This window comes from Bubalus kerabau, chromosome 19, assembly GCF_029407905.1.
Source record: "Bubalus kerabau isolate K-KA32 ecotype Philippines breed swamp buffalo chromosome 19, PCC_UOA_SB_1v2, whole genome shotgun sequence".
Classification (NCBI taxonomy): domain Eukaryota; kingdom Metazoa; phylum Chordata; class Mammalia; order Artiodactyla; family Bovidae; genus Bubalus; species Bubalus kerabau.
In genome coordinates this window covers 65,839,138-65,864,511 of record NC_073642.1, presented here as the reverse complement: position 1 = coordinate 65,864,511, position 25,374 = coordinate 65,839,138, and the positions used below count along the sequence as shown (strand labels likewise).

At 52.3% G+C, this 25,374-nt stretch overlaps 1 protein-coding gene across 3 annotated transcripts in view; it reads right to left on the bottom strand.

Moving 5' to 3' along the window:
- Positions 1-25,374, bottom strand: part of WDR25 (WD repeat domain 25) — a 147,360-nt gene that overhangs the window by 87,627 nt on the left and 34,359 nt on the right. For 2 of the 3 annotated variants that reach the window (XM_055556676.1, XM_055556678.1), the window contains exon 3: positions 10,034-10,141. The exons of the other annotated variant lie outside the window; for it this stretch is intronic. In XM_055556676.1, the coding sequence (XP_055412651.1) occupies positions 10,034-10,141 (108 nt within the window). The remainder of the gene's footprint in view (positions 1-10,033; positions 10,142-25,374) is intronic. 3 annotated transcript variants of the gene reach the window in all.

Genomic DNA, 25,374 nt, shown 5'->3' with positions numbered 1-25,374 from the left:
GAGACCACTGCTAATTTCTCCAACTCACTGTCATGTAAAATGCGTCCCCCGCCCCCACGAGGCGATCAGGGGCTTCCCGGCTGCCCTTCCGAGAGTTCTGTCTCCACCGAGACATCCAGATGACACTTTCTCGACAGCCCAGCAGTCATTAGGTTTGCAAGTTAACTTCCATCAGACAGGCGAAGGCTCTTATTTTGATGGCTTCCCTCCATTTGGGCAATTTTATCCCCTTCATAAACACTAATGGCTCTTGAATACCTGCTGTGGGTGTGGTGTGCTGTGCCAGGCTGAAGTGCACAATGCCACACAAAATGCCATCGCATGAGTCACCTGTCTCCACTGCAGTCAGCTCCATGACGCACAGGAGCCCGGGGCTGAGGCAACTTCTCGGCCGTGGCAACGAGCAGGTCTCCAGAGGGCAGGGCTCCTCAATGCGGGGCCCGCCACGCAACATACGCTGCCAAGCGCCTCCCACGTAGCGCAGGTGACCCTGCAAAACCCAGGAACCAAGCGCCTCCCACATAGCGCAGGTGACCCTACAAAAAAACCCAGGAACCAAGCGCCTCCCACATAGCGCAGGTGACCCTACAAAACCCAGGAACCAAGTGCCTCCCACATAGCACAGGTGACCCTACAAAAAACCCAGGAACCAAGCATCTCCCACGTAGCGCAGGTGACCCTACAAAACCCAGGAACCAAGCACCTCCCACATAGCACAGGTGACCCTACAAAACCCAGGAACCAAGTGCCTCCCACATAGCGCAGGTGACCCTACAAAAAAACCAGGAAGTTTTACGATGCCCACTCACTCACCGGTAGGAAGAGTGATGGTCAGAGAGGAGGCCTGGCTCGGGCTCGGGCTCAGAGTTAGAAAGTGCCCGGGAAACTGAAGACCAATCCACCTGCGCACCACCCCTTGCCTCGGTCCACAGGAAGGCGCCTTTGTGACTAAGGGGCCACTGCCACCAGCAGGTGGTCAGTCACGTGCTGGCAGAAACGCAGACGCTCCTCCCGGCCCCAACTGCACACTCCCCACGCCTGCCCCCTGCACCAGGAGTTGTAGAAAGAATGATGGCCTTGGACCCAGAGGACTCCAAGTTCAAATCCCCAGCTCCGTCTCTCACCAGCTCTGTGACCAGGCCCAGCACTGCCCGTTTCCAGCCTGAGTTCCCTCAGATGTAATGTAAGGGAAATGCAACAAACTTGAATTTCAAGGGGTGGTTGAGAAGATTAAACGAGATTAAAGGAGATAACATATGCAAAGCCACTCAACCTGTCTCTTCTTCCTAATCAGCTGGGGATGAAAGAGCATAAGCCTCAGCCCTAATTCCAAATCCCACCTCTCAGACAGACCCGCTGGACGCCCTGAGCTCAGGACGGCACCTCACTGGGCCTCCCTGGGCTGGCTGGCTCCCCCTCGCCACCATTCAGGCGGTGCATGGGTTAAGGAGACTGTGTCTGGCAGGGAGTGGGCGCTCAATAAAAGCTCATTCAATTCAATTTGACTTAATTAAAAAACCCTACTCATAGCCTCGAGAATGGCAGGAGCTCAGAGGGCTAAAACTACAAACTCAAATCCATTTGAAGCCCATAAATTTTATATTCTGCCGATGAATGCATTTTCTTATTAAGCAACAATATTATAAACCGCTTCTGAATTCCTGGCACTGTTTAAGAGTAATATCTTCATCGGGCTAAAAGCGGTTGTCAAATCACAAAGAACTTGAAGAGGTTCTAAAAGAACTGATGAAAAGGAATAACTGAAACCAAGTTTACTGAACAAATCAAATTATTTCACTGCTGTGCCTGACTTTGCAAAGCTTCTCCAAATTACACTTCATTATGAGACTCAGAAATTAGACACCAGTAACAAAATGAGAAAGCCAGAACGCATAAATATTTACATAATCGTCAGAATAATATTCTTCTGTGCAAATCCACCTACTATTTTGTTTATTCTTATTAACTCAAGTTTAGAAATGGGACAATCGTTTGAAACAGGGCCCTGGGGATTTCTCTCCCTGACTCAAACCACTTCTTTTTTTTCCTTTTGAGAAAACAATGGTGCATCAGGAGAAAAGAGAAAGAGAAGGCGGGGGAGGGTGGGGTAGCCGCTCCCCGGAAGCCCCTTCGAGCTTCAGTGGTCGACTTGGGACTCGGAGCAGCTCTGCAGACGTACACGCTGACTGCGGCACCGCTCTTGTCCCACTGAGGGAGGGGTTAACACACCAGGACTGTGGGTGGCCACGCAGCAGGGACAGCAGGCTAGCAGAGGGCAGCAGACGGTTGCTTTGGGGTGGAACAGGAAGAGGGATCGCAATCAGGACAGTAGCCACTAGTGACCGCATGTCAGGGTGCTGGGCAGGACGCACAGCATCCACCTCCCTACAAGAGCTCTCTGCAAACGGGGACACACCTCCCAACCTAGAGATAAGGGAACCAGGTGCCAGAGCCAGCAGCCGCCTCATTCAAGCCCCCACGGCCTACGAGCGCCAGAGCGGGTACCGGCCCAGCTCCGGGGGCTTTTCCTGGCGCTCGAGCACTGGTGCGGACTCCACAGGTGCAGCAAACATCCGGCAAACGAGCGCCGGATGCTTCCACGGAGGTGGGTCCTGCAGAAGCCAAGGAGAAAGCGGGGCTGAGCCTGGACGGCGGTAGAAATGTTGGATACCTGCTCTCTGCAGCGGGTGTTATGCCAGGAGCAGGGCCGATGACTGCGCAAGTCCTGGACAGGGCTCCAGGGTTGAGTCTCACCGCCTCCTTTCTTACCGCGGTCATCACCCTGCAGCCACATGAATCAAGGCTTCATTCATTCATTCAGCGAGCAGGCACTGGGCCCCTGCTCCGGCTCCTGCCCATGCCAAGCGCTGGGGGGGACCCAAATGGCTGAGGCCCAGCCCAGCCCTAAAGCCCTTCTGTGCTTCACCGGGCAAGACTCGAACTGTTGTGTCACATTTTCCAAAACAGAAAAGCAGAACAGATGCTTCAGCGTATGGGGTGGCGCAGGGACAACGGAAAGCAGAGCACCGAGGCCATCCGACGCCCTCTGGGGCCCGCGTCCCGGCCCCAGGGGCTGTGGGCAGGGACCAGCACTTCCGCTTCTGCACAGGTGATTCCTGGTCTGACACTCGTAAGTGGGACACAACCCCAGGAACGACCCAACCATGTGGCAAAGTGAGACCCCAGTGAGAGGGGAACCGATGTTCCCTTCTCCTCTCCTTGGGGATAAAGGCCCCCTTGCCCTCAGAAGTGGACACCCAACACAGAGGCTGCCCAGTGGGCCTGGAGGGGAGCTCAGGCCACAGCTCACAGCCACACTGCTGCATGGTGCCGATCATCAGGCAGGGAAGTTAGGATAACAAAAGTATCAGTCGGCAAATCCATGGAGACACCATTAAGATGCCATTAAAACACCATTAAAACATGTAAGCTCAGTGTAAAACTATTTCATTGCAAATTATACTGCTGTAAAATAAACAAAGGAAATGGATTCCAAAAAGCATTAGAGTAACATTAAAGCAAACAGAACCCCTCTCTGAAGTGCAAGAGAAGTCTAAGCAAGAAAAGCACACAGTCCATCCAGCTGAGCCCAGACTCGGCAATAAGCCCTGCGTTCCAGCCGAGCCTCAGTCTCCAACTCTCTGTGTGACCCTCCACGAGCATTTCACCTCTCTGAGCCCCAAGATCCCGTATAGAAAACATGCTGCGTTAATGAGAGGGTTAAAAAGGATGAGGGGAGAGATAGAAAGTTACACACTCAGACACTCCACATCTCAAGCTCACGTGGCCGGCCAGGAGAAGAGTTGGGAAGTGTGACGCCCAAGTCTGGGCTCTGAGCATCTGCACTCGTCTGAGAAGAGCTCGCCCTGGGGCTGGTGGTACAGAGAAGCCACCTGAAGTCCAGGAAGATGCAAGATCTATGCACCGTGAGCTCCATCCACAGCCTTAGTCCCCTCCTCCATGCCCTCGTTGGCTCACAGGCATCTCCTGCACTGTTTCTTATTTCCCCCTGGAAGTCCAGCCACCAAGTCTCACTCAAGAGCCTCTCTGGGGTGACCCAGGGCCCCATGTTCTTCCTTGAGGGGCTGGAAGCTCCCATCTGGACTGGAAGCCTCTGGATGAGGTCTGGGCAATGCACTCCTGTTCATTGCATTAACCTCACTGCCCGGCCAGCGAGCAAATGAATCAGTGAATGCCCAGCTGTTCGTCCCATGTGGCGGGGGCTGGTGGGGTCACAAGAGTCACCCCTGGACCAAAGGCCCACTCCAGCTTAGAGAGCAACTCTTTCAGAAGCCTCCAAACTATTTTGATTACATATCACTATCACTTTAATTAAAAAAAAATTTTTTTGAGCATACAACTTTGAGTACATAAATACTATTCTACCCATACATTAGACACATTATAAAACATACACACACACACACAGAAATTTCACAAAGATAATGTGAAAAGTAGCTGTAAGTGGAACATTCAACAGCTTCTCCTGGGTTACCCCTCCCTGCTCCGGGATCTTTTTATGTAGCACCCAGGGATATGGCTTCCCGGGTGGCTCAGAGGTAAGCAATCTGCCTACAATGCAGGAGCCACAGAAGACACAGGTTCGATCCCTGGGTCGGGAAGATCCCTGGAGAAGGGAATGACTACCCACTCCAGTATTCATACCTGGAGAATCCCACAGACATAGGAGCCTGGTGGGCTACAGACCATGGCGTCACAAGAGTCAGACACAACTGAGCAACTGAGTGTGCTCACCTGCTGAGAGACAGGGCAGGGCTGGGAGGAGGGCGGCTGGGACAGGACAGGGTGTTGGGGGTGGGGAGATGCTGCTCTACACAGAACTTTTCTGTACAGACTTGACTTTTGTACACATGTTAGTGGTTTACACCGAAGGAAAGAGGGAAGGAAGGTAGGGAAAGAGAGGGGGGAAGGGAAGAAGGGCAAGTGGAACAGAAAGAAAAACAAGCGCACCGAATGGTATTTCAAACAAACAACAAAATTACACTTGAAAGGGACAGCGGAAAAGAACTTAGCTCAAGGAACATCTAAATGTTTGGACAATATGCCCTCAGGCTACAGGCAAAAAAAAAAAAAAAGAACTCTAATAATGTATTCTAATTAGTAGGGGTTTTGTGTGTTTTTTACAGAGGTTAACAATTCTGAAATGGTGTTTTGACATTCTAGAAATGAGCAAGTAAATAAACACGCTGTGAAAATAGGAGTCAAGTTTCACATTACTGGAGAAAGGAGACACAAATACGGAAATGGAAAAGGGCAGGATGAGCTTCACAGTACTGGGTGGGATTTAGAGAGATCCACGTGAACTCATGGGTGTGACAGTAAGGAGTAGGTAGAGGTATATATGGGTATATGCATGTGTAAATCTACTGATCTGTCTTCTGAGAAGCATTGACAGCCCAGCATTAGCAAGCATACTTAAAACCCAAATGTTGGCTTCTAAACACCTTTCTCCACTGAAAGAAGGCAGAGGTCCTTAAAGGTCCTTTGTAAACAGCTCCTTGGAGACAGGGCAAAGATAGAGGAAGACAGGCCTGGGATATGCTGCTGAGCCAGAAAGTAAGCAGGTATTCAAAGAATGGTGGAGACATCTCAAGTGGACATGGGAGACAGCTCGAAGGAGCTTCCACCAGTCAGATGGTAAAAAAAGACTAGAATTTATAGTAAGAGTCCGTGAATCCACACTGATATAAAATAAACAGACTTATGGGGGGGGCTCTTTATAGTAGGGGGAAATGATAGGATCAGAAATCACCGTTTTCCAACCACCATCATAGGAATTGATAATCAGAGGAAACACCAGTTCAGTTCATTTCAGTCGCTCAGTCGTGTCTGACTCTTTGCAACCTCATGGACTGCAGCTCGCCAGGCTTCCCTGCCCATCATTAACTCCCGGAGCTTGCTCAAACTCACATCCATCGAGTTGGTGATACCATCCAACCACCTCATCCTCTGTCAGAGGAAACATCAATGGACATGAAAACTGGTGGGTAGAAGTTCGAGGAGTAACAGGCTATTTGCAGAGTCTCAAAGTGTCTCGCCACACGATACTTTTGCATGACAAAAGGTAAAACCATAACTATACTGGAGAGACCTGGCAGACACCTCCCTAACCAAACCATCAAAGCCAGGATCTCCAACAACAGGACTAGTCGACAGCATGTGCCTCCCGACGTGGGGGACCAAGAAGGACACAACAGCACCCCTGGGACATTCCTGCCACAAAGTCCACAGCCTGAACCTAACCAAGAGGAAGCACCAGACACACCCAAAATGCAGGGCAGTCTCCAGAACACCTGGCCTGCACTCTTCAAATATGTGACTGTCATGGAAGACGGGAATTGTTCTAAACTAAGGGAGACTGAAGAGACAGGACAAGGAAGGTGACACATGATCTCGAAGTTTCTTTTGCTATAAAAGACATTGTTAGGACACTGTTGAAAAAAAAATCTCCACGAGGTATATTATAGGAGATTAGATAATAATGTTGTTTCAGTATTATTTTCTTGATTTTGATAAATGCACTGCGGTTATGGAAGAGAATTTGTTGTTTTTAGGAAATCTACACTGAAGTATTTAAGGGGAAATTACCATCAGTCTGTAACTTACTCTTAAGTGGTTCAGGAAAAAAAACGTACCTAAAGATGCGTGTAAGAACGTATATACATGTTGTTGCTGTTGTTGTTTAGTCACCAAGTCGTATCCGACTCTTTTTTGATGCCATGGATCACATGGAGTGACTCCATGGAGTCTGCCAGGCTCCTCCGTCCATTGGATTTCCCAGGTAAGAATATGGGAGTGGGTTGCCATTTCCTTCTCCAGGGGATCTTCCGGACCCAGAGATCGAACTCTCATCTCCTGCATTGGCAGGCGGATTCTTTATAGCTGAGCCAACAGGGGAGCCCTCTATGCGTATACATCCATATATCAAGACAGAAAAAGAGAGAGACTATAGAACGGCACTGACAGCATCTGGGGAATCTGGGTAAAGGGTATCTGGAAAATTTTTGTGCTACTCTCACAACTTTTCTGTAAGGCTGAAATTATGTCAAAACTTTTAAAAAAGGAAGGAGAAAGGAGAAAATAATTTTTGTGTTTTTCTTTTTGTAGGCTGGTAAAATTTGGTGGAGGTATTTGCAAGGTCTCCTGCAGGCTATGCTTGGCGGGACCTCGGCGCTGGGACAGAGCGCTTCCTGAAAATAACTTGTGAGGGGCCGACTCTCACAAGCTGGGTGGTACCCACGTGCTGCGTCTTCTTCACCCTCGATGCTTCTAAAGATACCTTCCCTTTCATGTCTCCCCTTTCTTTGCTTTCTTTTCAAATTGCTACCTCTGGCAGCATCCTCACCTGAGTGAGATGAGAATAAAACACCTGAATTCTCCTCAGCTCGCCCATTTCCAACACTGTCATAATTCACAACTCACGGATGCCAAAGCTGAGACGCACGTGGGGTAACAGATCTACCACACAGAACAAGCTCAAAGATGAGAAGCACTCATCCTGGAGGGAGAGGCGCAGAGGAGGCTCTGAACAGAAATGGGCTTTCTCTGGGCCAAATAGCTCTCCAGCTGTCAGAGGCTCTCACATCATCCTCAAAATTAATTCAGCTCTTACGGATGTTTTTCCCCCCCAATACATAAAGAGGGAGACTTTAATAAATAATCCTTTAACTGTTTTCATCAAATGTGTATTACTTTTAATTCGTATTAAACAAAACCAAACGAAAAACCAATTTCTTTCAGTTAACTAGGGAATTGAAGTACCGTGCCAGGCAGTTATATGATTCCAGAAAAATAAAAAAAATCCTTTAGAAAATATAATTAAGTCTAAATGTTCTAAAGCCGCTAGTCTTACCAAAAGTTGTTTTATTAACTGAAGCTCCAAGGATACAGATACCGAAATCAATCCCCGTCAATATTTTAATGTCATGCATTAATTAGCCACACTAATAAAAGAAGAATGCACCTCAGAATGAATGGCAGGGGCCAAAGGGAGTAACAGGTCACCCAGCTGAGCGAAATGGCCTTGATTTAAGCCTATGAGGCTGGTTAATGTGTCCTTCCATCGACTCACTCAGTCACTCACTCACTCACTCCAGAAACCCCAGCCGTGGAGACCCAAAGCAGGTCAGGAGGCCAAGGGTTTGCTCCCACAGGCTGAGGCCTGGGGCACTTCGGAGCGGGCATCTCCTAGGCCCCTCCCCGCCTGCCAGAAAGGTGCCTGCTAGGTAGGGGGCCCGAGGAGCGAGCCCAATCTGTGCAAACCCACACAGCCTGGTCCTCCCGGGACTGTCCTAAGCTCAGCAGGGCCCGGACCCCCTCACTGGCTCACCTACACGGGTCACCAGTCCCCTCGGCACCTCTGCGTCCTCACCTAGCAGCGGGGATGGCAGCCCTCCAGGCTCGGCGGAAGCTGCCAGTGCAAGAAGCAGTACGTGGTCATAAGGGCCCTACAACTCTAACTACCTGTGCCGGGCATGATACATGCTGGTCATAAAACTGTCAAACTCCGTGCGCTCCTACAGCTAATTACTCGAAAATAAGGTATTATGATTAGCAAAGACACTAAGAATTTGGGTTTCACAGTACGTGGCCCCATTAGCATCCTCCTCCCACCCTGGCCAAACCTGGCGACTCTTCCACTTCTCCAAGAAGGTCAGGACGTCAGAGACTGGGGATCTGGAGGTGGCTCAGATGAAAGAGCGGAGGTGGCCCTCCCCTCCTGCCTCACACCTGACACTGGCCGATGGTCACGACGTGCCCTCCTGCGAACACACACCACTCCCCGGGGCCTCACGGTCTTCAGGATTTGGCGAGAGCCTTTGGGCCCATCTAAGACCTTCCAGATTCACATGCAGTGAGTGCTCACTGAGCAGGCCCCACCGTGTCAGGCAAGGTGCTAGGCCTGTGGTAGACTGAATCGCATCCCCCAGATTCATATGTTGAAGCCTCAACCCCCAGGGTGGCTGTATTTGGAGAAAGGGCTTCTAAGGAAGTCAGTAAGATTAACTGGGGTTACGGATGTCCTTGGCAGTCCAGTGGTTACAACTCTGAGGTCCCAATGCAGGGGGCACAGGTTCGATCCCTGGCAGGGGAATTAAGATCCTACATGCTGCATGGCATGGCCAAAAATAAAGGTTACCTGGGGTCCTAACAGTGGGGCTCCGACCTGATAGCATTTGTGTCCTCGTAAAAGACACGAGACAGCTTGCTTGTGCTCTTTCAAAGCAGCAGAAAGAGCCATGTGAGGATACAGCAGGAAGGCGGCCGTCCATGTCCCAAGGGAAAACCTTCCCCAGACACCGACCCTCAGCACCTTGATCTTGGACTTCTAGTTTCCAGAACAGCGAGAAAACACATTTCTGTTGTGTGAGCGACCCAGCCCGCGGGATTCTGCCACAGCAGCCCAAGCAGACTAAGACCCGGCATTTCACATACATCACTGCTTGAAGCCTTCATTTTCTTAGGCTCCGAGAAGCTGGATGTGTACGACCGTGAAGGCCTCCCCCAGGCCACAGGAGCCTTGTTTATAAAAGGCATCTTGACAGATAAACAATGGATTCTCCTGCAAGAGGACACGCTTGCATCTGAACCCCTCGAGCCCCTGAGACCCCGGGGGATGACTCCATCTCTTTCCTTCCACTCTGGGTTCCGCTCACGTGCTGGTAGGTCGGTCTCCTGTGAGCCCCAAGCGATGGGAGCATGCAAGGCCCCCTTCCCTCTGCTGTGCTACCCTGCCCCACACTTCCCTGGTCCCCAAGGAGAGCAGGAGCTGGTGACAAGCTGACAGAGTTCTAGAAGGTGGGCGGACCACGTCTGGGAGGACAGAGCAGGGAGGTGGGGACAGCCCTGCTCTGCAGCCCAGACCAAAGCCTGAGGACAAAAAATACAAAGTGCCAAACAGAAAAACAAAACGTCCTAAAGTTTCACAAACGAGTACCTGCGGCTTGGTAAGAAGTTTCCCGTGACAGCATCACTCACTGATTCAATAAGTGCAGGATCTGAAATGACTTACGTGGAAGTGAAGCTGACACGCTCTGGAAAACTCTATTAGATGACTCAGAGTGGCCCGGGGGAGCGCGATGACTCGGGTGCCAGAGATGCGAGAGAAAGCTCGATAATACTGCTTCGTGAAAGGCGAGAAGAGAAACAAACCAATATCATGAAATAAATACACATGAGATTTTAAATATAAATGTGCAGCTAAATTAAACTTACAAAGTAGAATAAAAACTAAGGTGCAGTACTTTTGAAAGGGGTATTGGATTAAAAAAGAAAAAAATACACACACATCCACTGGATTCAAGAGAAGTGAGGGAGCTACTCCTGGGGGCAGCTGCAGGCCCGGCGCTGCACAGGAAGCAGCCACGGGGAGGGGTCTGCCCACCGGGAGGGGCACAGGACCCAGGGCTCAGAGGGCAGGCACCCTCCGCGGTGAGGGGATGGAGCCCAGAGGGGCCGGTGAGGACTCCACACTGGCCACCCCCCACCACGCCGGAGCCTGGTGGTCCCGGCCTCCTGCCCCTGGACCCTACTGCCCAGGCCACCCTTGCCATCTGTCTGGGGGGCCTAGCTGGCGTCCAGGGTCCCACAGCACAGCCTCCAATCTCATGGCAGGGGCACACATTAGAGGTTTCCTCAGGAGGGAGACGTGGCCTTGGGAGGCACTCCCCAGGGAGCCAGGCTGGGGAAGGAACGAGAGCCGCCTCCCACCCAGTCAGCGGGGAGGGGATGGGGCTGGGGGTCAGCAGAGTCCCCACAAGCGCCGGCTGCCCATCGGGGCAAGGAAGCCCACTCCTGCCCACAAGCCCCACCTTGCTGCCTGCTCAGCGCCCTTTTCTCCCCGGAGAAGCAGCAGGAAGGAGCCCTGGACCCGGAATCAGGAGGCCAGGGCCGCAGCCCCTGCCCCTGCCCTCAGGGTCCCACCAGGCGGGCAGGGAGAGGAGGCTGGTCCCAGGGCCTAACAGCAGCCCCGCCCGCCCGCCCACCCGGCACTCTTGCCAGGAGTCATTTTTCTCCCCAGCGGCCACAGCCCCGACACCCCTGAACTTGTCCTCAGAAACAGGCTATTTTTCCCTCGGTGGTGAAGGATGTCAAGTGATAGGGCCGGTTTAATAAAGGAAGTGATGACTGGGACCCGCTGCGCATCCTTCACCATCACGCCATCTCCAGCTCCTGCCTTTCGACCCCTGCTTGCACGCTGACAGCTGCCAGCCGTCACCCGGGGCACCGGGTGTGGCTCCTCAACACTGACCAAGTGCCTACTGCGCGGTGCCCGCCGTGCGCACACCGGGGACGCCACCGTGAGCCGGACCCGCGCCCCTGCCCCGTGGTTAACCAAGGGGACACGCTAGGAGGGGGGCGCCCCTCCCAGTAGGAAGTGGGGGGGAGGGATCCTGGGGAATTACTCCGTGAAGCCACGCAGGGGAAGAGGGAGGCCCAGGAGGCACCGGGGGCACCGGGAGCAATCAGGACTCTCTTCCGAAGACAGACAGGAGCCTCTGCAGGGTTTGAAGCAAGACTCGAGTCATTGAGGACCTGGGAGCCCCTCTGTCCACAAGTTCAGTAGCTGCCGTGGAGAAACGGGGCCCGGCTGGCAGGTGAGGCTACTCTGCGGGCAGGGCGCACCCCCCCAATCCTGCACGTGCGACTGCCCAGCCCCATGCCTGGCACCCAGCAGGTCCCAGTAACTTGAGTGTGGATGACAGACGTGTGGACCAGGCTGCCCCCCCAGACGGCTGGGGCCCAGGCGATCACGCTCTAGGATGGGCTTTGGGGAACACATCCTAGCGTGTGGGATGTGCACATGAGGAAGGCTGCCCACTTAGGGAGGTTGTGGGATGAGAACCGCTAGGGAACTCACTATGACACCACCTCCTAATCCCGCGCAGACTCCACACGCGGCGCTTGACAAACGCTGCCTGGGTGCACGCCGGCGCCTGAGGACTTCATTGGCTTCTGCCAGCTCCACACACCCGCCTGAAATATCGCGCCAGAGCGCCATTGTCTAAGATTCATGCTTTCTTCAGAGAACTTGGAGCACAAATTTATAACTTGTTGTCAAATAGATGCCCACTGTTCTCTGGAAGGCCAATCCCATTTGGGGAAAAATAGCCAATAACTCTTCTGAGTTGGAAGACCATTCTCAGGTTGATTTCCCCAAGCACAGGGAGAAGAAAGGCAAAGCAAAGTGTAATTGCAGAAACAATAACCCTATAGACATAACCCAATATCTTCCCCACACTGACTTTTCAATAATTTTATGATGGATTCTCCCAGAAAGCTTAATTTGTACTTTTAACCACAAGAGTTAGTGGGCCAGAAAAAATTAATTCCCAGCATTGGCTCACGGAGAGAGAAATAAAGGCCTGTCTATTAATTTTTTAAACCACCCCACGTGCAGCCCCGGAACGCGTACGCAAGGTGACACCGTGTGGAGAATAACCAGGGGCTGCTTTGTGCTGATACTGACCCACTTTGGGGTGGAAACATCAGCCCAGGCCCCGGGCAGGCTCCAGGTCGAACCCTGGCCCCATTCAACAGCCCTGGGCTCGTGTTGAGGGTTCCTTCCCCCCAGGCTGCACACTGGGCCCAAAAGGAAGCCGAAATTGTTTTAATTCTGCCCCGAGCTCATTACCGGCAAGAGCTTTAGTAAACAGTCTGCACATTTCAGCCGGGGAACACTGTTAGATTAACAAAGACCCCTGAAATGAAACCTGTCATTTTCGAGAAGTCTTTTTAAAACAAAAACCTGCCAAGGCCTTCATACGGCCTGCCGAGTACGCGTCAACACGGGCGATCTCAGCATCGCCGGCTTGTGACAGCACTTCCTAATGGGTTTCAGAGAGGCGCGCCGGGCCGCCAGGGAGCTTACCGCGAAATGCACGCGTCGGGTTTCAGCCGGGGTACCGTTCCCCCATCAAGCCTCGAATCATCAACGCGAGCGGACAGAGAGGGTGGGGAGTTCTGGAATCTAGCCTATGTGGGTCCAAATCCTGGTCTCCCCGATTTTAGCTGTGCATCCTCCGGCAACACGTGTATATCCGCCCAACCACCAAGCAGAGGCTGGGGGTCAGCCCCCAGGGGGTGCAGGCAGGAGGGACAGGTGTGCGGGGCAAGGTGCTGCCTCGCTGGGCCTCGGTTTCCCTCCCAGCACGATGGCATGAGTCAAATCTTGCTCTGCGTGACGGCGAGGTGCCTGGCAGACCTGGTCCCTCACAGGTGCACTCCAGGTGGTCACAGCGTCAGCTGCTGCGGGGAGGAACTCGGGATCCGCCCAACCCCCAATCTCACGGACGAGGGAACGAGACCAACCCCCAATCTCACGGACGAGGGAACGAGACCCAACCCCTAATCTCACGGACGAGGGAACGAGACCAACCCCCAATCTCATGGACTAGGGAACAAGACCAACCCCTAATCTCATGGACGAGGGAACGAGACCCAACCCCTAATCTCACGGACGAGGGAACGAGACCCAACCCCCAATCTCACGGACGAGGGAACGAGACCAACCCCTAATCTCACAGACGAGGGAACGAGACCAACCCCCAATCTCACGGACGAGGGAATGAGACCCAACCCCTAATCTCACGGACTAGGGACCGAGACCCAACCCCTAATCTCACGGACGAGGGAACGAGACCCAACCCCTAATCTCACAGACGAGGGAACGAGACCCAACCCCTAATCTCACGGACGAGGGAACCGAGACCTAAGCCCTAATCTCACGGACTAGGGAACGAGACCAACCCCTAATCTCATGGACTAGAGAACGAGACCAACCCCTAATCTCATGGACTAGGGAACAGACATCCAATCCCTAATCTCACGGACTAAGGAGCAGAGACCCAACCCTAATCTCACGGACGAGGGAACGAGACCCAACCCCTAATCTCACGGACTAGGGAACAGAGACCCAACCCTCAATCTCACGGACAAGGGAATGAGGCCCAACCCCTTATCTCACGGACTAAGGAACCGAGATCCAACCCCTAATCTCACGGACTAGGGAACAAGACCAACCCCTAATCTCATGGACCAGGGAACAGATATCCAACCCCTAATCTCACAGACTAGGGAACAGAGACCCAACCCCCAATCTCATGGACTAGGGAACAGATATCCAACCCCTAATCTCACAGACTAGGGAACAAGACCCAACCCCTAAACTCATGGACTAGGGAACAAGACCCCAGGTGGGAGGGCTATCCCAGAACCCAGGGTTTCAGGCTCCTGGGCACAGAATGGGGGTAGGGGGGAAGGGGTGACTTTGAGACCCACAGGAGGTTGGGACCCCTGGCAAAGCATAGGCAAATCTCACATGTGTCATCAGATAAGGAAGCCCCGGCGTCAGTGGTAGGTCCCCAATAACTAAGGACACACCCCGCTGATGTTCCTTAAGCAAATGAGGTCTCAGTGTAATTAGGATCGTAGGCGCCTGTATTTGCTTTGGCGAGATGCAAACTGTTAGGCTGTGAACAAACCTGTCACGGAAACAGAGCTAAGGCCCTGCCCTTGTTAGACTCTCGCCGGCACCTAGAATGTGGTGTGAAAACTCCACGGGCTCTGAAACTCGGCTCCCCAGAAGTGGGGTGGTCGTGGGAGCGCCCGGGCCTGGGGGCTCCCACCCTGCCAGCCTAGGAGGCCTTGCCAAATAGCCTCGGATGACCCAGTGGCTCCACAAAGGTGCGAATGAACCACCCCAAAACCTCTTCCCCCTGAAAAAAACAGATAATGGATTCTTCATCTACACACATGCGCGCGCACGCGCGCACACACACACACACACACACATACTTGGTCAGCACAGGGCGAGCCCGGCACTGACCGTCCGGCCTGGCCGCGCTGTTCTGGGAAGTGACACCCATCAGTGACCTCCCTAGGACCAGGTGGTGCTGGGCCAGGACAGGAGCCCCCCGGCGTTTCCTGTGGTGACCCGTGCCCCCACCGCAGGATCTGGATGGCAAGGCACCAGTGACGTGGGAGGACACGCTGCGGGCACCCCATCTAGAAGCTTCGGGCAGCGGCATGCGCCATTCAGCAGGGGCCCTGTTGTGGACGCAGAGGCTGCATCTGCAGAGGACCTGAGAGGCTCTCGGCACACAGGCGAGGTCTCGAGTCCAACACAGAGGCTCTGGTTCTGAACACAGATAAAAAGCAGTGGAGCGTCCTTCAGGACAGAGATGGGGAAGACCATGTTCCCTGGCAAGCCGCTGACAGAGTGTTTCACCAGAACCTGATCAAATTAAAAAGTAGCCAAAAGTTCGCTTTTCAAGGAAGGCTTAGGAATTCATTTTGAAACCTGTGATTCAGACGTGGCTGTTTTTCCAGACGTTCTTGAGAGAAGCCGGTAGGTTGGATTGATCATTACAATAATTGAACATTCGGAATTACTTGGTTCAGTGAGTAGCTGCTGAATGCTCCCAGGTGTCAGGCTTTCTGGAGGTGATAGATGCCTTCTGCAACCTCACAGAGCCGTTAAGCAAGGCGTGATTGAGGGGTGGGGTACCAGGCAGCCTGAGGAGGACCCCAACCCAGCCTGGGGGTCCCACTGAGTCTTCCAACCCAGCCCAGGGGTCCCGGTAAGCCTCCTAACCTGGGGCCTGCCGACTCAGACAGCGCCCAGTCCCGGGAGGCCTTCTCCCCGGAAGCTTCCCCCACACTCTGTTCTAGCAGGAGACGAGGGTGGCGGGGGGAAACAGTACCAGAAGTAATTAAATGACCGAGGAGACAGCAAGACTCGAAGACAGACACGTACTGGCATCATTTCTTATTACTATTATTGTGATAACACATAGCAAGAACAGGACTCCCAGACAAGGAGAAAGCAAGCTTCGGGGCATTTTTAAATTGGGCAAATTATAGAAAGGTGAGAGATTAAATGAAAATCCATCACATTACAAATACAGCCTGCAGTTACTGAAATCATATTTTTTTCATAAGTGAGTCATACCAATAATAACTCCAAGGTCTTCATAATAGTTTGCAATAAACTCTGTGGGATACTCACCACTTCCCTTTTGAAAAACTGACATCATAAGCCAAAAAAAATAACACTTTGGCGTTTCTGTCTTCTTTAGGGCAACCAGCTGGGGAACGGAATATGACACTCCCCAGGGGGCAGCGTGGGGCTCGGCCTCACCCCTGGACAGGCAGATTAAAACCACCAGATCCTATTTCACACCCACCAGAGGGGCAAGAATCAAAATCCCCAGCACCAAGGGCTGGAGAGGGTGTGAAGAAATGGAATTCTCAAGTACTGTGGTGGCGTCTGGAGAACAAACACCCAGGTCAGCAGACCAGCAACATCGGGGTGGCTTAAAGGGAATGCATGCCAAGGAGCGTCAGTCCACCAGGAGGGGCCCAAGAACTTCACCCAGGGGTGCACAGGAAGAACAGCTAAGGCCGTTGGTTTTAAAACAGCTCTAAACACTGGGACATTTGTCCCATTAAAAGTGAAAGTGTTAGTTGCTCAGTCATGTCCAGCTCTTTGCGACCCCGCGGACTGTAGCCCGTCAGGCTCCTCTGTCCGTGGGATGCCATTTCCTTCTCTAGGGGGATCTTCCCAACCCAGGGACTGATCTCAGGTCTCCTACATTGCACCAGCTTCCCTGTGCCTCAGAAGGTAAAGAGTGTGCCCGCAGTGTGGGAGACCTGGGTTTGATTCCTGGGTCGGAAAGATCCCCTGGAGAAGGAAATGGCAACCTACTCCAGTATTCTTGCCTGGGAAATCCCGTGGATGGAGAAGCCTGGAGGCCTACAGCCCATGGAGGCCCAAAGAGTCGGACACGACTGAAGCGACTTCACTTTCACTTTCTTTCACTCCTGCATTGCAGGCAAATTCTGTACCGTCTGAGCTATCTGGGATGCCCCATTAAAGAGGGAGCCTGATCCCCCTGAACAGGAGCCAGTCCTGGTGACTCACTTCTGGTGAACAGAAGGCAGCAAACAGCAGGCAGCAAACTGTCTGATTTCTGAGGCAAAGTCATAAAAGCCACCCAGTTCTGGCCTGGCTCTTTCACGCGCAGACCCAGACGCCACGTTGCGAGGAAGCCGAGACCACCTGGGGTGGTCACACATGGTGCTCCAGGGGACGGTACATCAGGGGCCCACCGGGGCAGCCAGGGGTCACCCTCGGGCGTACGAGTGAACAGCCCTCAGAGGGCATCATCCCACACGATGCCCAGCAGAGGAGAGAGGAGCTCTCCCTAGTGAGCCTGGCCCAAAGTACAGATTCATAAGCAAAATGAATGTGACTGTTTTAAGGCTACTAAGTTTGGAGGTGCTTTGTTACACAGGAGTGGACGACTGAAACAGGTTCACTGAAATACTATTTGCTGAGAGATAAAAAGTGAAAACTTTCCATGGGTAGGGAAAATGAAAAAACAAACTCTAGTTTATTCCATCTGGTGGAATACAACACAGCAGTTAAAAGTGAATAATCTAGAGAAACACATAGACGTGCGTGTGTGTGTCTCTCTGTGTGTGCGTGTGTATGGAAAAACTGCAAAAACATCACGTTTAATGCTTCACAAATCACAAAAGGATCAAGAGTGTGGTCATAGTTCTCTAAGTCTTTAAAGCACAAAGCCGATACTCCACACTGCTTACGGACAACCACGTGTAGTAAGGCTGGAGAGGGAGGCAGGGCTTCGGCTACGTCAGTAATTTTTGTTGTTGTTGTTTAGTCACTCAGTTGTGTCTGACTCTTTGCTGTAGCCTCCAGGCTCCTCTGCCCATGGGATCTCCCGGGCAAGAATACTGCAGTGGGTGGCCATTTCCTTCTCCAGGGGATCTTCCTGACCCAGGGATCGAACCTGTGCCTCTTGCACTGGCAGACAGATTCTTCATCCCTGAGCCACAGGGAAGCCCTCAGTAATAATTCACTCTACAAAATAAAAAGAGGGACCCAACACAAACACGGCAAAATGTCAGCAACAGTTAGACCTGGTTGGGGGTGGGAGGGTGGTCCATGGGGATCTTTTATTATCTTTAATTTTCTGGAGGGTGGAATGGGTCACAAACTGCTCATTTCTATGCTTGGCCTGGCTTACCTGGTGATAACCGGGTGATGGCCTCTCTGCCTGATTCCTCCCCTCTCCCGGGAGCTCCCTGAGGCAAGGCCTGTGCTCGCGATCATCCACTGCACACAGTGGGTGCTCAACAGACTCCCCTTTGCCAGATCAACCGGAGGAACCAACAGGCCCCAGAAGGCATGCAGCCTGCCCCTGGTGCTCGGGAGCCAAGCAGAGAGCAAAGGAGACCTGCTCCCCCAAGGGACCCAGCAGGCCTCGAGACACGGGATGCAAGACCAGCCCACCAAACAGGAAGACGAGCCCTTCCCCAGGCCTGAGGCGCACGGCGCCCCCTCCTCCGCCTGGACGCTGTGAAGATTTCAGCTGTGGCCAAACCGTATGCCACCAACACACAGGCAAAGGCGAGACATGCAAGAAAGAGCAGCAAATGTCTTGTTATAATAACAGCCCAAACACAGGAGACGGTCTGCAGAGCAGAAGCGGGCGGAAATCAAAGGCCCCTCCAGGGGAAGCGGCGGGCAAGGCTGCAGCCAGGCCCGCAGGAAGCTGCCACGTGGGAAAACTGAGCGGAGGATGAGGGACGGGGGTGTGGACGGAGGCCAGGCCACCGAGGACCGAGGGCAGAAGAGAGCAGGGGGCTTCTCCAGGGAACCAGCCGGGGACCCCCCTCGAACATCCTGTCCCCTGAGTCACACATCTTCACCAGGGCGCTTCCTGTGACTTGAAGTCCAGGGCACTCCTAGTTGACACGGTGCGAACTCCAAGTAAGGGGATGGCCGGTCATCTTTATTTTCCTTTTCTTCCCTTTTCCTATTTTCCAAATTTGGCTCGGATGGTAAAGAATCTGCTTGCAACACAGGAGACCCGGGTTCAATCCCTGGGTCAGGAAGATCCCCTGGAGAAGAGAATGGCAACCCACTTCAGTATGTTTGCCTGGAGAATCCCATGGACAGAGGAGCCTGGTGGGCTATAGTTCGTGGGGTTGCAAAGATTCGGACACGACTGAGTGACTCACACACACACACACGACACATTACCATCATAGGAAAATGTTTATGTTTTTCTCTAAGTTGATCTGAGTCTAGGCTAGTAATTCCAGCCCTAGGAATCAAGCCTAAGGAAATAACTACACAGAAGCTAAATATTATGCATACAAAGATGATCACTGCAGCCGCGCCTATAAAACAACAATAAAAACCTGCTGGAACAAACCCCAATGCTCAGCAACAGGGACACAATCTAGTAAGTTGTGGTGGAACCACATGAAAGAGGATGACTATTTTGAAGGCTATAAAAATAGGGAGAGACATTAAGCTTTAGGAACAGGATCCAAAATGATATATGAATAATGCCTACAGAACTGTAGCAGAATCTGTTCACAGGGGAAAGGGAAAACACAAAACCCAGGTTATCTGCTGTGGGCGGTGATGGCCAAGGCAGCAGAAGGAGGTGAGAAGAAGGGGAATGGCCAGGGCCTGACGCCGTAAGTGGGGTACATGGGGGCGGAGGGGAGGGTGTGGAGGTAGGAACGGCCGGCTGGCCCAGAAGGTGGCAGCCCCGGGCCACCAGGGGCTGTCAGAGGTCCAGACAACAAAGCCAGGTGAAGGAGGCTCTCGTGGGACTCGGTGGGTGCTGCCCCCCTGCCCAGGGACATCCTCACGGAACCCCAGGGCACAGGGCCATCTGATACGAAGAGCCCAGGAGGAAGTTCAGGGCAAAGGCTCGTGTACTTGAAATTCTTCAGCAAAGAAAGTTTCCCCCTAACCTCAGATGTGCACGTTCCCTGAGAACTGAGTGCAGGAAGAATTTCTGAGCGTTGACCTCCCTGGCTCCAGACACAAGGCCTCGTCCTCAGACGTGACCCGGTTTGCCTTGGCATGCCAAATTAGATGGGGGTCTTCACCTCTTTACCTGAGATCTCCTTCAGCTATTAAAAAAAAAAAAAAACACACTCTGGATGTCAGGGTCTGAAATGACGTGCTCACAATTATAATTATTACATTCATGTGGATGACTGTAAAACTACACCTCGGCTTGCTAAATGAAAACACCAGGCTGCCAAACCTTCTCAAAGAAATTAAAACTGTTAATGTGTTAAAGACTATTACAGCCCCAAAGACATTACCATAGAATTCTCCCCCCGATTTCAACAAGGCAAGATGCTGGACTATATTGGAAACCTCTGTGAATTGCCTAATTATAGTTAATAAGGTCATCATCTTCCCATGAAATAGCCTTTTCTGTTTTCCAACAGAGCTTTCGACAATTCTAAAGACTGTTTCATTTGAAGGCTCCCTGAGAAGGCGAACACATTACAGGGCAGACAGCGGGGAGAGGCAGGCGAGAGGCGAGGCCCCGGGAGGTCAGAGAGGGCACCCCTGGGGAGAGGGGAACACAGCTGTCCTGCAGCTTAGCCTTCCAGGGCCGGCGTCGCACGCGAGAAACAGGGCTAGGGGATGGCATTCACCAGAGCTGTGGGCGTGGGGACCGCTCCCCGGGCAGTGTGGTGACCCCAGGGCTGTCCAGGAACGCCCCCCACCCCACCTCAACACATGCCTGCCCTTGACGCTGGTGGCTCAGACGACGGCACCGTTGCTCAAAGCTGTCCTTTTTAATAGATGCAGCGAAGTTGCAAAGTGAGTGCAGAGCCGTCCCCACGTGCATAATGCGCAAACTCACGGACAGTGAGGAGGTCAGTGATGACTTACGTGCCAACCTAAAAGTAACACGCGCGGAGTTTAAGTGTCCCGGCCCGGTGTGGGAGAAAGTCACCGTGACAGAGATGACGGAAGGTGGACAGCAGGGGCCAGGAACAGCTCAGGGTCACTCCTGCGGCGGCCGGGGGGATGTCAGGTGGAAAAAGCGACGGCCGCTCGCTGTCTGCCGCCCAGACAGACGCGGCAACCTCAAGGTAAGGCTCGCACTCCCGCCTGGCCCGGCAGGGCGGCCGGCGCGAGGCTCGGTCTCTAGCGCCCCTGCCGGCGAGCCGAGGGACTGCACGGCGCTCCCCGCGGCGGGAGGGAGATGCTCGCCGCCGCCTGGGGAGGGGGCAGGGCCGGGGCTCGGGCCTGCAGGAGCCGCAGCAGCACCGGAGCCGCTCATCCAGGTGGGTAGGAAAGAGCCTGGCTCCAAATCTGGCTCCATCTCCGCAGACCTGAGGTCCTCTGCCTCCCCAACTCGCTGGGTGACGGGAGACTGAGGACCTTAAAGCCCCCAGGGTGCTAAGTGTCCTGCTAAGGTGCTCCTGGCTCGGCTGGTGTGGGCACGGGCCGGGCCCAAGAGATGCCCACAGGTACCCGGTCACACCCCTGCTCAACACAGTCAGTTTTCCTACACAGCTGGACACACAATGACCATAAAACCCAAGGTTCCAGCCCTAGATATTTACTTCAGAGTCATGAGAACAAATCGCCACACACGAATGTTCATAAAAGTACGATCTCTAACAGCTCCAGGCTGGAAACAAACCAAATGCCCCTCAACAGAAGAACAAGATAAAGACACTGTGCATATTCATGTCTTGGAATACTACTCAGCAATAAAAAGGACGGTGCTACTGACAACACATAGCAACGTGGATGAGCTTCAGAAACAGTACGTTGAGAGAAGCCAGGCACAGAGATTACAGGCTGCATAATTCCACTTATGAGAAATTCTAGAACAGGCGAAACTAGTCTATAATGACAAAGCAGATCAGTGGTTGCCTGGGGCTGGGGTTGGAAGGAAAAGGTGGACTGATAAAGGACACTTGGAACTTTCTGGGTGGTGGAGGCCTTCTGTATCTTCATGGTGGAGGAGGGTGGTTGATTGGAGGCATAAACTTGTCAAAACTCACCCAACGGCACACTTAAAATGGGTGTGCTTCACGACATGTAAATTGCACCCTGTGATTCATGGGATCGCAAAGAGCTGGACACAACTGAGCGACTGAACTGCTGAAAATGAATTCATTTTTTTTTTTCAACTTAAAACCTTTCAACTTCATTATGAATAAAATCCTAAGGCCCCATCAGGTCCATGGAGGCCCCTCATAATCTGGCCCCTGCCTGAATTGCCAGCCTCAACTCAAGCCACTCTCCCAGCTGCTAACATTCCAGATCTAAGGCAAACCAGCGGGACCTCCCTCGTTTCCCAGGGAGAAGACTAAAAACAAAACAAAAAGGTTAGAGGCCATTGTGAACATACAAACTTGTAGAGATATTGGGGAAATGATCAAACATCTGTATTTATCTTTAATTTAACACACATGCATATTTAGAAATACTGTATTCTTCCACTGCCATTCCTTTTCCCTAGGCATCCTCAACATCAGTGGCTTCCCCACTATAGAGACAGAGGCGTTTCTACACGTGTCCAAGCAGGGAGCCCAGTGGCTACTAAGCCCTGAGGACAGGGAACGGTCTTGAGCATTTGTATCAAACATCTCATTTAACCTTCACGAAACCACCAGAGGTAAGTACCACTACAGTTTCCAAACTCCGCACCAAGGCACCTCCGGGCACCTCGCAGCGGTGTCAAGAGAGATTTTAACTTTCTAAAGGAAACACAGTACTATCTGTTGACACCATGCAGACTGCAAGCTGAGAGAGATACCCATTTCAATGTTAGATAATTCTGCATCTTCTGTATTCCATGATGTCATATCTAGGTAAAGCTGGGTTTTCAGGGGTTCTATGATGAAAAGCAAGTATCACATGAAGATTTGGAAAAGGAAATGGCAACCCACTCCACTATTCTTGCCTGGAAAATCCCATGGACAGAGGAGCCTGGCGGGCTACAGTCCACTGGGTTGCCAAGAGTCCGACGCAAGTTAGCAACTGAGCACACACATGAAGTTCGATGTGGGACAGGAAATGAGGATGGCAGTGCCCAACCTTCCTCTAACAAGCTGGAGAACTTGTGCGTGCCCGACAGGTGCCAAGCTGTTAGGATACACACACTACGTTGTCTGGCCCGAACTCCTTAGTAAATAGCACCATGGAGGGGCTTCCTCTGGCCTAGAGAAACATGAGCGATGCCACTGTCGGCACGAACGCTGTTGGAAACTGACACCCTCTGTGCCATTTTCTCTGTTTACAGGTGAAGAAACTGAGGCATCAAGCAACTGCTCACCCAGCATCACAAGCTGAGAAGCTGCAGCTGAGGACCAGCATAAAGTAACATGGCCTTCATAAATGCATTGAGCGCTAACTGACTTGCCAGGGACTCGTGTGTGTGTGTGATGGGCAGATGGTTAAAACAAATTATGTGGTAGACAAAATACCAAAAGAGCTGCTTAAACTTTGTGCTCCAAAATTAAGAGTGTTCTATCATTTAAGAAACCTGACAGACTTGACTGTAATTGAAACGCCTACTTCTCTGAGGACAACCTGGGGCCCAACCCAGCCTCTCGTTCCCCTTCTTGCCACACCGATTCCCCTCCCCACCGCCAGGCCCAGCCCTCCACAACTATAGCCTGCTCTGCGCGTCCATCCTCAGTCCTGGGTCCTTCCCTCACATCTCCAATCTCAGCCTGCACATTGTCTCTTTATGGTTCTCCCCTTGTTGTTGTTCAGTCGCTCAATCCTGTGCAACTCTTTGTGACCCCATAGACTGCAGCCCGCCAGGATTCCCTGTCCCTCGCTATCTCCCAGGGTTTGCTCAAACTCATGTCCATCCAACCATCTCATTCTCTGTCACCCCCTTCTCCTCCTGCCCTCCATCTTTCCCAGCAACAGGGTCTTTTCCAGTGAGTTGGCTCTTCACGTCAGGTAGCCAAAGAATTGGAGCTTCAGCTTCAGCATCAGCCCTTCCAATGAATATTCAGGGTTGATTTCCTTTAGGATGGACTGGTTTGATCTCCTTCCTGTCCAAGGGACTCTCAAGAGTCTTGTCCAGCACCACAGCTCAAAACCATCAGTTTTTCAGCTCTCAGCCTTCTTTATGGTCCAACTCTCACATTCGTACCCACAGGCCATGTTTCTCTATTTCCCAGTAAATAGCACTTCACTACATATAATGACCTTGTTAATGAATGAATTTATTAGGCTGTGAGCTAGGCAGGGCAGCCCTGGCATGAGGTCTGCCCCCCGCAGGCCCTTGGTGGGCAGTGGCTACCTCTACCAATGGCTGTGTCCCCTGGGCCTGCAGGGTCAGGAGCTGGGCCTCGGCGGCGCGGCGTGGTGGAGGCCGCGTGTGTGGCCTCCAGCCTCCCCTGGGAGGCCCGTGGCATCTCCAACTCCAAGAAGCAGTTCCCAGAGAGCTCCCGAGGCCAGGGGTTGGTTGTCCCACGTGTGACGGAGGTGGCCCTTTTCCTGATCTCAGTGGCTGCCATCCTCAGAATCCTCAGAAAAACATAGCTTTAACTCTCTCCTTCTGGAAGCCCAGAAGGGCTCCGGCCTGGAGTCTTCTTATTTTGAAACACTTCTTTTCTAAAATAGTGAACTTTTTTTCGGCTACTTGCAAACAATTAAAATCGAAAGCGATCCATGGGGAGATGGAAGAGGGGGTGGGTAATTATTATCAACAAAACCAATGAGAGGGAGCGAATGTATTGGGCCAAAAACCTAATAAAGTAAGTGGAGAATCTGGCGCGGCTCTGCGGGAAGCAAATTACTCTTCGGCGTCTTCACAGACAAATACACGGGAGAGGCAATTTATTAACTTGTGCCATGTTGGCCTCAACATTAACCTGTATCCCTAAAGTACTTAACTCTTACCCGGCAAACGGCTTCCTTCACTTGCATTAGGACACGCAGGGCCAATGTAGGCTTGCTATTCACAGCTTCAAATTCAATTTAAAGGGATCCCTGTTCCAATTTCCTGTAGAAAGTTACTCCGTGTTCTAATACATCAGTGTCAGGAAACACGGCCTTTACTTAATTTCTTCTCATTATTCATACAACCAGGGATCACCCGAAGCAATTTCTCCTCCTTTGTGGGCCTAACGGCAATGATGGGGCTTTTACTTTACATCTTTTCAAGCACCAGCTGCTCCGAGGTCTCCCCTGCCTTCCAAAGAGACCCTTGCTTTGCCTCCTGAGGGGGGCGGGTCTCTGCGTGGCGACAGAGCTTATGACAACGACATTCAAGCCTGCCAACGTCTGTGATTCATATTCTAAAAGGCAGTGCGGAGTCACAAACCATGGAGACGAGCCCCAAGCCCCCATGTCACCTTAGGCCAGACACATCTCCCCCCGAGCTCAAACTCCGTGCTCGTGAAATGACAGGCTGGACCCAGATCACTGAGCCCCCAGCCTGATAAGTCACAGAGCCATTTGCTCCAAGGCAGCCATGTGAGAAAGCCCAGTCATGAGACAGATAATGCAGAGCTATGGGG